Below are 12,747 nucleotides of genomic sequence, written 5' to 3' on the forward strand. Positions count from 1 at the left end.
AAATTAATTTTGTGGGTTTCAAGTGATGTAATTCTTCTACTGTATTTTTTTGAGAAGCCTCTGCATCGTGGCATTTCAGGAACCAGAGACAATTTTTTTTCCTTTGAAATAGGTGTGATAATAAAAAATGTAAAGGCAAGTGGCTTTTTGTATTTATGTTTACTTGCAATAAGCTATTTCCTTAAAGTCAAGATCCTTTAATATGTGACAAAGACATCACATATTTAAACTTGAGGGTTACCAAGAATTCATTTGGTTCCTATTTATTTTTTTTTACTTCCTACTTTAGCATTTATCTTTATTTCTGTGTATTTCTACAGAGAATTTCTACCATCGTAGTTGGCCAGGTAGCTGGCCAGCCTAAGAAAAATTTCATCTCCACTGCTTTTTTGTAAGACTAGTCTGACTGCAAAAGTAATTTTCGTCGTTCTGGTAATTCTGTACTGAGTATAATCTGACTACTCCTAACTATTTTATTGCTCTTCAACCACCTGTTTTCCAATCATTTTTCTTTCAGAGGATAGTTCTTTTTTCCAGTCAGGTTTAGGCATTTCCAATTTGGCTGGCGTAGCTTCAGTGGTTTTACAGCTTAAATAGTTTTGGCTTCCTACCTCTCTTTGCTATTTTAGAGACCATACAAAACTGAATAATGATTTTTCTTACTTCCTGAGTTGTTTATTGGCACACTGTCAAAGTTGGAAAATTTCTGAACTAAAGCCAGTTCAACTTTGGAGGTTTAAAGTTCTTATTTTTCTGGCCAAAATTTTATGATCTTTCTTTTTGTCTATAATCTTAGAGACAACCCTTATATAGATGGGTTCAGATAGATTAATATCTATATTTAGATATATTAGATATATTTATATTTAGATAGATTTATTGTGAATTTATTGTCAATGGTTTTCATTAAGGAAATAAACATGGGGGATATGGAGCTTATATATTTTGGGGGCTGGTCTCACAAACACTGAGCCTTCGCAGGAATCCTTTTTTTATTAATTTGTAAATTTCCTAGAGTTATGAATGTTGTTTTCATCCCTCATAGAAATGTCTCCTGTAGCTCTGAATCTTAACTTGATGCCCAGAGGCCAATCTCTGTAAAAACTGATTCGTAAATCTGTCTTAAAGAGATGTAAGACACCTAAGTGGCTGACCTATTGTGTAGGCAAACTGAATGAAGGTACATTATTTTTCTTTGTGGTGTCACTTTTTTCTGTCCAATTCTTAAAATGATCTCATTCCAATTCCTGAAGAGTCTTCCTTCTGCTTTCATAAAAGCAATGTCTGTAGCTAAGTTACAGCAAAAGGCCAACGAATGGACAGGTACAGTTTCACCTTTTAGTGTCTGCAGAGTAGAAGAGTCAAGGAATCTACTATTAAATAGCAAGTAGGGATGATATTACCTCAGGAAGCTTAAACCTGTATTTTAATAGGATCAAATTCTAATCCTAGGTCTGCATATTTATGGTTTGAGATTTATTTGACTGTCTGCAAGCTATGGATTTTTTTTTTGCCAAAGAGCACCAATCTTTATCTGGCTATGAAAGTTCTTTATGACTGTCATCAGTTTCTTGTGTTATGGGTCTTTTTATTATGCCCTGTGGGGCAATAGAGAGACTTTTTCTTCCCTTTTTTGAACCAGAGACATTTCAACTAGGAAATTTCCACATAAATTCTTTTAGTATTTGACAATATAGAAGACACATATTTAAAGCAGCAAGTTTCCAACAGTCTTAACACACTGAAGGTAACAGCTGATACTACAGGGGAAGCTGTTTTTAATATGCATCGGAATTACAAAAGGGCCTATAGGAAGCTCATAGTTAAAAATCAGGGAACAATAGAGACATAGTGGTGTGTCACAGGGAGATCCTACAATCAACTAACTTTCCAGAGTCTCTGGAAAATGAGTAAGTGCTCTGAAAATTCAGCTGGGACAACCTGGGCTATCATGGGCTTGAGCCATGCTTTATTCCAGGTGTCACAGGTCTGCTCTGCTGGGATCACCAGTTCAGACAGCCTCTGGTTTTTGGATATAAAAGACTTCCCTCCTACCAAACTACTTGGATGTGATCCTCCCCGGAGCTTCATGGGTAACTTTTGGACAGGCAAGTCATGGCTGCTCCAGAAAAGTCCAGCCCAAAGGCTAACCCTGATCCACTACAATGTGTGCAATATGGAAAAATGTAATAACTCAATTGAAAGGGACCCTAGAGGTCAGTTAGTCCAATGTCCTGCTCACAGCATGGCAAACTTCAAAGTTTTAGGACAAACTGTCACTGTGCATCCTTATTGCTTGGAAGTAATTAATATGTTCAGCCTTTTAATACGTTCTGCTTTTTTAAAACCACTTCATTAAAAGGTTTCACTGTGCAAAATACAAAGAATTGGGTTCATTTATTAACCAGAAAGAGGAATAAACGCAATATTGACATATAATACTTTTGTTGTAGAAGAATGGTTCAAATAGAATTATTGTAAACATTTCTGTTTTCACCAGTTTAAACAAAATCTGGTAATTAAAATTCAACTATTTCTGAGACTTTGAGTGATTTGAAATGAATTTAAAGTAATTTAAGTGAGAAGTAAATGTTAATGATTCAGTTTGGGTTTTTTACTGTACATTTCAGAACACTAGGTGTGTTTCAGAGTAACTTGTAATGCAATGTTCTTTGAATTAAATTTTAATGTGGCTTGTCTCCTTGAAACAGATGAAATACAGCAGATACTGTACTTGGAACTTACTATATTGCTTTATATTTATTATTGATTGTTAACGTATATAAAGCTGAATGCTTTTCCCTTTAGGTAATATAGAAAAATAAGTGATTTTTAATTTAGTTTTTTGTTTTTATTTTCAGGGATTGGATTTTGCAGCCTTCACAGGGCATATGTTTTTGGGTATCTGCCTTGTTGTTCTGGTCTCCTTTCCTTTTCTCAGACTTCTTTACTGGAACAAAAAACTTTACAATAAGGAGCCAAGTGAAATTGTTGGTAAGTGTGAAAAAAAGTTATATTGTTACACTAAATATGTGCTAAATGGAAACTGACTAGTGGCTACTACAATGTCTTCAGATGGAAGCGCCCACCCTCCTCATTATCTGAACATTAATTTTTCAACTAATAATTCATATTTTATTTTTAGTTGTGGAATTTTCTGATTTTTAGAACTAGATTTTTTCTGGTGCTAAGACTGAGGTTTTGACATGAGTTATTAAATATCTTATAAAATTTGCATGAATATTTTTCATCATTCATTACAGTTATGAGTATCAGGATGTTCTGTGTTGCAACAGATAATATCTGCTCAAGGTGCTGAGTTCACAGGCAAGATTTAGAAATATCCCAGGTTTCCCTTATAATAAACATAGGGCACTGATGTATTCCCTTGCTGATGGTTTTCTTCCATTGAATTTTTCAGCAATCTTTTACCAGTCTGTGGTCAGTGAAAGACATTTCATCAAGGCAGAACTTTTCAAGTCCTCCCCAGCTTGCCTCTGTGGCTTTTCCTACCCTAAATTTCCCTGGTGCATAATTTCTACAATTCAGTAGAACTAAATCTATGTCTTTTTATGTCACTCACCTCAATAGTCTCTAGAAGTCTTCTTAAAGCTGTTTCAATGACTGTCGACTGTGTCAGTCCCTCTTTGTCTTCGTGCTTTTATGTTTTTCAATTCAGTCATTTTGAAGTTTTTATCATTGTTCTAGGGCTTCTCTTTCAGTGCTGAAATTTAATACTAACCCCCAAAATGTTCACCATTTCTTTACAAGGTAAGAAATACTTCAGTAAGTATAATTTATTAGCAAGCTTTTTACAAAGACAGTCAAGTAGAACTGTTTCTTCCCTGGGACTGATGCTTGTTTCACCTTTGGCTGCAGAAGACTTAAGATCCAGGCTTCCACTGACCATGGCACACACGTTTTAATATCCTGTATGATGTCTCTCAACCTGTGTGTTCTGTTTATCGTGGAGAGGACAACTTCTGATGCTGTTGATATATCTTGGCTTCATTTGTTATGTGTGGAGAAAGATAAGTGCTTTTCAAGACTAATGGAGCTGTCTATGCTAGAAGAGATATACTGCAGGCCTTAAAAGTTTACTTTTCTCTTATAAGGAGACTCCAACTGTGGCAGAGACTTTAATGAAAGGTATCTCATTTAGGCAAAAGGGGTAGTACCTGTAGTGCCTTGCCCTGTTCCAGGGGAAATTTGCTTGAGGATTATGGTTTTATTAAAAGCCAGAAGTGACAGTCCTCTCCTCAGTAGATTATATCATGTGTCTCAAATCCCATCTGATGGAAAAGTCAGAGAAGAAATTTCCCTGCTTAGGAAGATCTTCTGAAGATTTTTGGTTTTGACTTTGGTGTCTATTCGGCACAAGGTGCATTCAGTTTACCTGTCTGTATTGCTAAAGGCCAAAGTCCCCCAGAATTTAGATCAAAAATATTTTTGAGGTTTTCTAGATATTATATTAACTATCTTCTAAGATATTTAAGGAGAATTTCTCTTTCTCCTATATATCTGACTGGTATGAGGTAGGCATTTTCATTTTAAAACTGCTGAGGCTTTCTGCACCCTTAGAGGTCTTATCCAGAGACCAAGAGAAATAAAGAAATTATTTCAGACCCTAACATGCTTAGATTCTTTCCCAGTGACCCTACAAATTATGATTTTTAAAAAAGCCATCAAGAGAATGAATTCTCCCAACTGTAAACAGTATTGATCCCAATATAATAGCATTATTTTATAAATCTATATTTTGGAACATGGAATTGCTACTTTTTTCCTTTTGGCTATAAAATTTTAAAGCATTTGTTTTGGATTTTGAAGAAATAAAGTATGTATGAAAATTTTTCAAATTAATCTGAATAGTACTGTTTATTCACTGACATACTATTTTTTTCCAGTGAAACACTAGTGAGCATATTTCCTTCAATTAATTTCTTGGTAATCCTTGTTGCTTGCACCTTAGTCTGCTCAGATTTAGCAGTCTCCTAATCAGTATACCATGTGTTCTTGTAATCAGCTACTTGCCCTTGGCTGCAAACATAATCAGGAGCTGTTCAATTAGAGCAAATGCTGGAGAACCACTCTTTCCATTGAAAATTTCTGTGAGAGGGGAAGAGAGACCAATACAGCTCCACTAGGAGATATCTGTCATGGTTTGGATTTGCAGAATAGCCTCCAAGGTGCTTCCAGGGGTCCTTTCATCTCCAGTTGAAATGGTTCTGTGATAACTTCAAATGGCTTGTTTGAAGCAGCTGTTTTAATCAACTAAATACCAGTCTTTCCTCACCTTGCCCTCAATTAGCAATTAAACAAGTTATGTGAGATTTAATTGGTATATTATTCTCCCCAGATTTTTTTTATCCCTGTGTACCGTGTGCTTTAAGCTTTTTTTTCTGCTGCTTTAGGATACACAGACTATTAAAATGGATTAGTATGAATTTTAAAAACAGACAATGCTCTTATTATGAAGATACGTTTTTGGCTTAATTTCAACACTATGTGCTACCAGTGTTTTTAATCTGTTGGCTTTCAGACTGATTTGTAGCACCTCTGCTGCAGTAAAAATACTATTCTTTCCCCAGGAACCACTGTCTACCTGCAGTGGCTTTAAGTGGGGTAGCTAACAAAAGAAAAAAGACTCTGAAGAACTCATCCATGAGAGAGAAAATCAAATGTTCTTTAAGAATTAAGGGATCTTTAAGGACTTTTTTGAGAATATCTTTTAGCTGATAAACCTGCTCCTTGTTCTGTGTGATGCAGCAAAAGATGCTAGGGCTAGAAGAGTAAGCTGAGAAGGTTTGAAAACTTTGTATGTATCTACACTTTCACAAAAGAATATGTAAGGGAAATACTATCTGAGTGTACGAGGAATTAAATTTACCATTTCTACTGCCACTCTGAAAACATGAAACCAGAGTTTTTTCTTCCTTTAAGGGTAAAGAATACATTATTTAGTTCCTGGGAAGTGTAGCAATACACTATTATGTCTCACCTGTCAAGCTGTGTTTGGCAAGGTTGCTATCCCCAGGAGAGTGGGTGGCACATGTTCTGGTGACAAATATTATTATACTGGCCATTTTTGCCAGAGAGGAAGATCTTTCTCCTAGCACAACTTTGGCACCAACTCCCCATTTCTACTTTGTTGCTTGCTCTATTTTTCCAACTTTTTCACTGGCTGAAAGACATCCACCCTTTAAGTGGGAGTGGTAATAGCAGGAGAGGGGGGAGCATGTTATTCCCTCTGGTGTAACTCACTGTCTGTAGCAGCTGGGAAAATACTGATGGTAGTATAAGAGTCAGCATGTAAAGCTGACAACAGAAGGAATTAATTAATCATAGTCATATGTAAAGTGCTTAATGTGTGAAAAACAGAGAGCTGTTTCCCACAATGGGAAATGCGGTAACCAGATGAGTGAGCAAATCTGTTCCTTTCTTCCACGTGAAGCTCTACAGATGTTCTCAAAGAGAAGAAAAGGGAGAGGAGGAGGGAAAGAATCACTGTGATGACTTGCAAAAAAACTACAGTACTTAGTGCCACACACTTTGAAATGCAAAAAGCTGACTTAAAATAATAGTGATGTCTAGGGCCACCAGGACACTGCAGGGACACAGAGGGCACCCAGGATAAGGTGTAGTGAAACATCCCTATGTGTGCTGCTCAGGGTCAAAGAACAGTCTTTAGTCCTATTTTTGCTAGTAACATATTTGTAACTTCAGGAACCATTTCTTACTAGAATCAGTGAAAGATACATCAGTAATGCAGCTGAATTAAGTAAATTGACAAATATCTGTCCTAAGATGCATCTGTACCTATGTAAGTACTGCCACTAAAGCATAGTTGGTATTTAATGTGATGTTGGAAGTAGTGGCCTGTCCTCATTTGGAAGCTGGTTCAAGTGAGTAAAGTAGCAAGCAGTTTATGAGGACAGTAATGTCCAAAGAAAGGAATATTTCAATATATTTTCATTTCAAGAATTCAACTTTAAGCTCAGTCTGAATGGAAGTTTTGCAATATGCACTGCACTCTGCTGTCCTCGCCTAAGATGCTAATTTCATTGGATTTTATGGGGAATATCTTTCAATCTTGAGTATCAATGCGGACAGTAAAATGTGTGTTGTTTTTTTTGTGTGGTCTCTTTTTCTCTCTTCTCTGCAATTCAGTTGTAGATATTAACACCAAATAGTGAATAGTTAACATTTTAACTCTCCTACTGTGAATGTTAGCATACTGAGCTAAAACGTGCAGCTTTCTTATGAATGCTCTTGGTATCTATGATAATATCTTTCCAGTACATATTGTGTCTTTTATTTGAAAGAACAGTAAGACTATCAGTTTCAAACAACATAGGTAGTCTCAATGTCCCTTCAGACACCATATTTAGTCCTTTTTGGATAATATATCAGGATCTACCAGGGCCATGGCTTTATGTTTGAAAATGCAAAGCAAAAGCTGTCTTTTATTATTTGCACCTTCAATAGCTCTCTTGATGATCAGGAATGAAAAGAAGTACAGCTATTTATTTGCCACAGATTGAAGATTTTTGTGTTTTTAAATATTTTCAATAATTTTATGCTTTAATTCCTGTATATGTCCTTTGAACTGCTTTAGAGTTGGTAGAGTATTCCCCTTGGAAAAAGAAAAACATTGATCTGCCTCTTCTTGTCTTCAGATGATAAAAATAGGATTCTGACATTGCAAAACAAGGAGAGTATGATAATCTCATATTATTTACTTAGTGCATTGATAATGTAGCCATCACAAGAAGGCAGCTGTAATATTACTTTACCTGTCTTATGCAGAAGGTATAATATAGTGTCATTCTGAATGAATAGAGCAGCACCTCACAATTTATTTTACTCATTTTGCATGCAAGGAATGAGTACTGGAAAATCACTGATGGGAGGGAAAAACTTAGTGGTAGCTCCTGTTTCTTTTACAGCCTCTGTGCCCCTCTGTTTTTGTATCCAGACCTCAGCTGTGAAAAGATTGTACAGGTATACAGTGGTTGGCAAGGCAGAGCCTTTCCATTGGGGTGTTTGAGTGAAGCTATGACAAAGTTTTTCCACTTTCATGGCTCTGAAGATCATAAGGTCTTCCTAATACACAGAGCTTAAAACAACTGTTCAGTTCTATGCAACACATTATCTGTGTTTATTTGTTGCAGAAAGCTTTCACTGTGATGGTGTTTCAAATTCAAGTGTAAGCTTGACAGACTTTTAATTGCTCTGCTATTTTCATTTATCAAAGCGTGTTCAATGTATTAGTTGTCATTTTTACTTCTAAACCACTGATAAAAGTTATGGTGAGTCTGAAGTAGACTGCATTGTATTGCTCTTCATCTTGTCCTCTTAAAAGCATTAGAAGAGGCACTATCTTTTGAAATACTCCAAAAGACTGTTGTCCTCTTGAGGCTTTATATTTTTATGGTTCTTTTTCGTTATCCTTGGGAATGCCATCTCTAAGTGGTGGCTTGTGGCACCTTTTCTCATATTGAAAGGATATCAGCAGTAGTTACATTTTATGCTAAATGTTTTGGGATTGGAATGTATCTAGTTGTGTTTGAGGAAAGTACAGTGAATTTAAGAGAGGTTGGTTTTTCTAAGGGAGACTTGTAGTTTAATGGAAGACATCAGCAAAATTGGCTTTCATTGGCAAGCCTGGCAGTCTGAATGAAAACTATTTGATAGTAAGCTGGAGTTATCTTTCTAGATTTCACACATGAGAAAAATTTCCTGAAACAAACTAGAGTGGAATTTTAGATAAATGCATGCTCAAAATACTTGGCTCTTGAATTCCTTGTCCCATTCTCAGTGTAACAGAATAAAGAATTTTAAGCATATTGGTAAGTACTAATGAGCACACAGAGAACCTAAATAGATTCAGATTCCTGCTTTTAAAAGATGGGGAATTGCCGTAGCACTAAAATAAGTTTGTGTCTCTAAAGTCTGACTTGCCCAGAGATGAGAACCAAACCCATGTTACCTGAGAGAGAAATATCCAACATGTCATTCAGGAACAAGCCAACTGAAGGTTAATGTATATTTTTATCAACCATCCTGAAATGTAATGAGAACTCTAATTCACCTTAATATCTGTGGATAACTCCATCTGAGTCCTATGTGACCATTATAGACATACTAAATTGACTATTCCATATAAAATCAGGGTTAGGCTTGTAATGTTGTAGATTCTCTCGTGGGCCTGCTGCAGCCTGCTCCAACTTACTCGGAAGATGACTCCTGGTGAGTAATTTAGGTGTTTGAAATGATGAACTTTGTGATTTTCCGCCCAGGCTCCAGTGCCTTGCTGCAGGATGAGGATGCCCTGTAATTCCTATGTGATGGATGCAATCCCATGCTGGGTAGCTGAGCTGGCATTAGGTGCCTTTATGACCAAATGGGGCCTCAGATGTCACGCTGAGTTAAAAAGCTTATATAAATTCTCTGTACTGCTTTATGCAGCATTGTGCACATTTCTTGTGTTCCTTTGCATGTATTTAGCTGAATAAGGTAAAACATGTTTTGATGTAGTTTTGAAGACCCTTCAATATTTATACCTATGCTTACTTTATCCACTATTGACCAACTGCACTATTCAAAGGAATAAAAACAAGAATATTCTAGGGTAGGGTTTTTTTTTGTTTGTTTTGTTTTGTTTTGTTTGTTGGTTTTTCTAGATTTAGATCCTCATGCTTGTGTCCTGTTGGGATGTGCTGCCTGTAGGAGAGAGGCATAAGTGTTTGAACTGGAATAGCCCTCAAGGTGATTTTTTTCTACTCATTGGTTTGAAATTTTGGATTTAGTTTCTGCAATTACAAAATGGAGATGACACCATCTAATAATGCTTAGAAGATTGGTTACATAATAAAAAGTTATAGGTATTACTATCACTAGTTAAGTTAGAATTCATGATACTTAATTTGCTTTACAGTTAACATTTAAACAGAAATATTCTCATTTTGAGAATTTTGATATGAAAAACAATTGCTTTACTGAAAATAGGTGAGCTACAGTAACATGTGGAGAAAAAAATGAAACAAATATTCAGATGAAGGTACTTTGAATGTTGTTAGATACAGCCCAGCAGTGCTAACTTGTGTTGCTTGCAAAAAGATAGTTTATGCAGTTGGTGCACGTGGAAGTTGAAAATTGTCATTTAATGATAATTCTTATAATCTCATCAAGGTTGGTCATGCTCTTCTGAGTATCTTCAATTAACCAAACTGGCCTTTTCAGATTCTGAGACTGGGAATTAATTAAACTCAGTTTTTGAGGATGTCTTCCTTGTTATTGGCAGCTGGATGGGACGGAATGTGTGGTTACTCAAGTAAAAATCAATCTGACTATTAATTGTCAGATTGCAGAAATAATATGCAGTTTTCAAATAAAGAATATCTTGTAAAATGAAGAAATTTTATCTAAACTGTCACAGTCCAGGTCAGCAACTGAAATTTTGTTAAAATCAGTGGGTCCAGGATGTAATGTTTGTGATTTCCAGGGCAAAATATGATCAACAACAAAGTCAGAACAGATTAGCAGCATAGGGTTTACATGTTTGAGGAGCCTTTATCTGATCCTATAACTAAACAAAAAATTAATATTTTCTTGTTAGAAATAGAGGTTTTTCTATTTTCTTGTTGGAAATAATAATGCTACGTATATTGCTGTTGTGCCTCATGGGCTTTATGAATGTACGGCATTCACAAAGGTTTTAGTGATCATAGTGAGCTGAATTCTCTGACTGAGCTGAGCTGCAGCCCTCCTGTCTTTTTGTGCTCTAGATCACTGAATACTAAACAGCTTTGCTTCTATCACTTCAGCTACTGGTGCTATGGTTGCAGTCAAATGTTAATTTAGCTGCTTTAACGAGAAACTGCCGTGCTACAGACTCATCATGTCAGTTACTGGCAACAGACCTGAGAGTGGAAGGTTACTTTGGATAGAAGGCTGATCCACCATAAAGTTAACCCTGCAAAAACCCTGCACATGGGGCCGGACAAGTGAGTGGAGAGAGCTCACTCTGGTGTAATATAACCACTAGATCTCATCTGAGGGGGGGACAAGAATTTATGGACATGGAGAAACAGAGTGTGGGACTATCCTGTGATTCTGTTCAGTGGCAGCCAAATGCTGCCCTTGTGCTGTCTTGGCCGTAATTTCAAAGATTGATTGATAAGACTCTGTGGTTGCTTTAAGTCCCTATCCATGTGTAAAACAGTATGTCATAATATATCAGATGGTCCCAGTCTCTGGGGGTTTCTGCCTAAATGGTTTTGCAGTTATGAAATAGGAAAAGCATAGCAAGGCCCGAAGGATTTTGGCCATGTTAATTGTTGTTGCTGACTTCAAGGTTGTGCACTACTTCTAATAAATGCGTATCACCCGATGCCACGATGGGCTATAAGAGTGTTCATGAAAGAGAAGTAGGAGAAACATTCTGTGGGATGACCTAGAAAACCTCTGCACAAGTCATTACTGCAACAAGAGTTGTGCTATAGAAGTTATATCAACAGTTTTGATTTTCCAAGTACAGTTTGCTCTGAAGTTAACTCCACAGCAGGTCAGATGTTCACATCCTTAGGAGGTTTGGAAAACCAATGACTGAAAAAGCAAGTATGCACTTGCTGTGCATAAAGGCATGATCAAAGCCATGTGAAGACATACATATATTTTTTAACATAGATCACAAAGCACCAGCCCAACTTTGCTCATCCTGGAGATTAGCCCCAGGGCATTTCAGATGTGGTACAGGAATCTGCAACACAAGTCATGCTGCTTTCCACTCTGTGGATTTGTTTGTGGCATAGATACAGGGATGATAGCTGCCTCTTTCTGAAGGAGAGAAGATAGAGATTCTCTGTATGAAAATAACTGTGCAGCACTTGCATCTCATTTAGGTGGTGCATGATTCAACTTCCCTCTATCAGCTAAACCCTTGGTGAAATTTCACTTGGAAAAGCTGGGGAGAAATGCAGGATGAACAGATGTCATCAGAAAAGTTGTTGCAGAAAAGACAACCTGTAGGGAAGTAGAACAGCAAACTGGTTGCTCATGCTTCATGAGCCTTTGCCAGAGAAAAAGACAAAACACACTCCCTTGGACTGATGACAGTTTCAAAGCTGCAGTCATAGTCACTCAAAAATCACATAAGAATGAAGTACAGAAAGGCCTTTTTTTCCCCTCTGTGAGTGGAAAATTACTGCTGTTATATATGTATGTGTCACAAATGTTGATGCAAAAATAAATGATGGCCAGAAGTCACGTGGATCCTTTGATAAGCAAGACCTTTCTGTATTGTAATATAATTTTGTTCCAGATTATGCTTCTGGCAAGAACCACCAAATATATTACAAAGGAAAGTGGTTGATTTGGCATATTTTTGGAATCTGTGGTTGAGGTATAAACTGTCTTTTGACAGTGTGAATTTCTATTTGTGGTGTTACACTGTAAAATTTAGGCAAGCGTAACCACCTTGACAGATGAGTGCAGATCTATAGACATAAACTGTATAAGATGTATGTCAATTGCTGTTCAAATCCCTTTCTTCATTGTCAATCAATCAGACTCTGGACATACTTTTGTTGTTAAATGTTTGAGTTTTGTTGAGTCTAATTCCTTCTCATGGTCAATCTTTATAAGATTCACTCTGCATTATCATTATGAATAGTTGTAAAGGAAACTGGGGAATTGAACATGTTTGATAGCAGATATCATCACCCTCTAGAGGGTTGTGGCATA

The 12,747-nt window shown here is 36.6% G+C and overlaps 1 protein-coding gene across 1 annotated transcript in view; it reads left to right on the plus strand.

Moving 5' to 3' along the window:
- The window catches only part of OCA2 (OCA2 melanosomal transmembrane protein), a 159,409-nt gene that overhangs the window by 64,698 nt on the left and 81,964 nt on the right, over window positions 1-12,747 (plus strand). The window contains exon 14 of the mRNA XM_066571574.1: window positions 2,862-2,994. Coding sequence (XP_066427671.1) covers window positions 2,862-2,994 — 133 coding nt within the window. The remainder of the gene's footprint in view (window positions 1-2,861; window positions 2,995-12,747) is intronic.

This window comes from Molothrus aeneus, chromosome 2 (assembly GCF_037042795.1).
Source record: "Molothrus aeneus isolate 106 chromosome 2, BPBGC_Maene_1.0, whole genome shotgun sequence".
NCBI lineage: Eukaryota > Metazoa > Chordata > Aves > Passeriformes > Icteridae > Molothrus > Molothrus aeneus.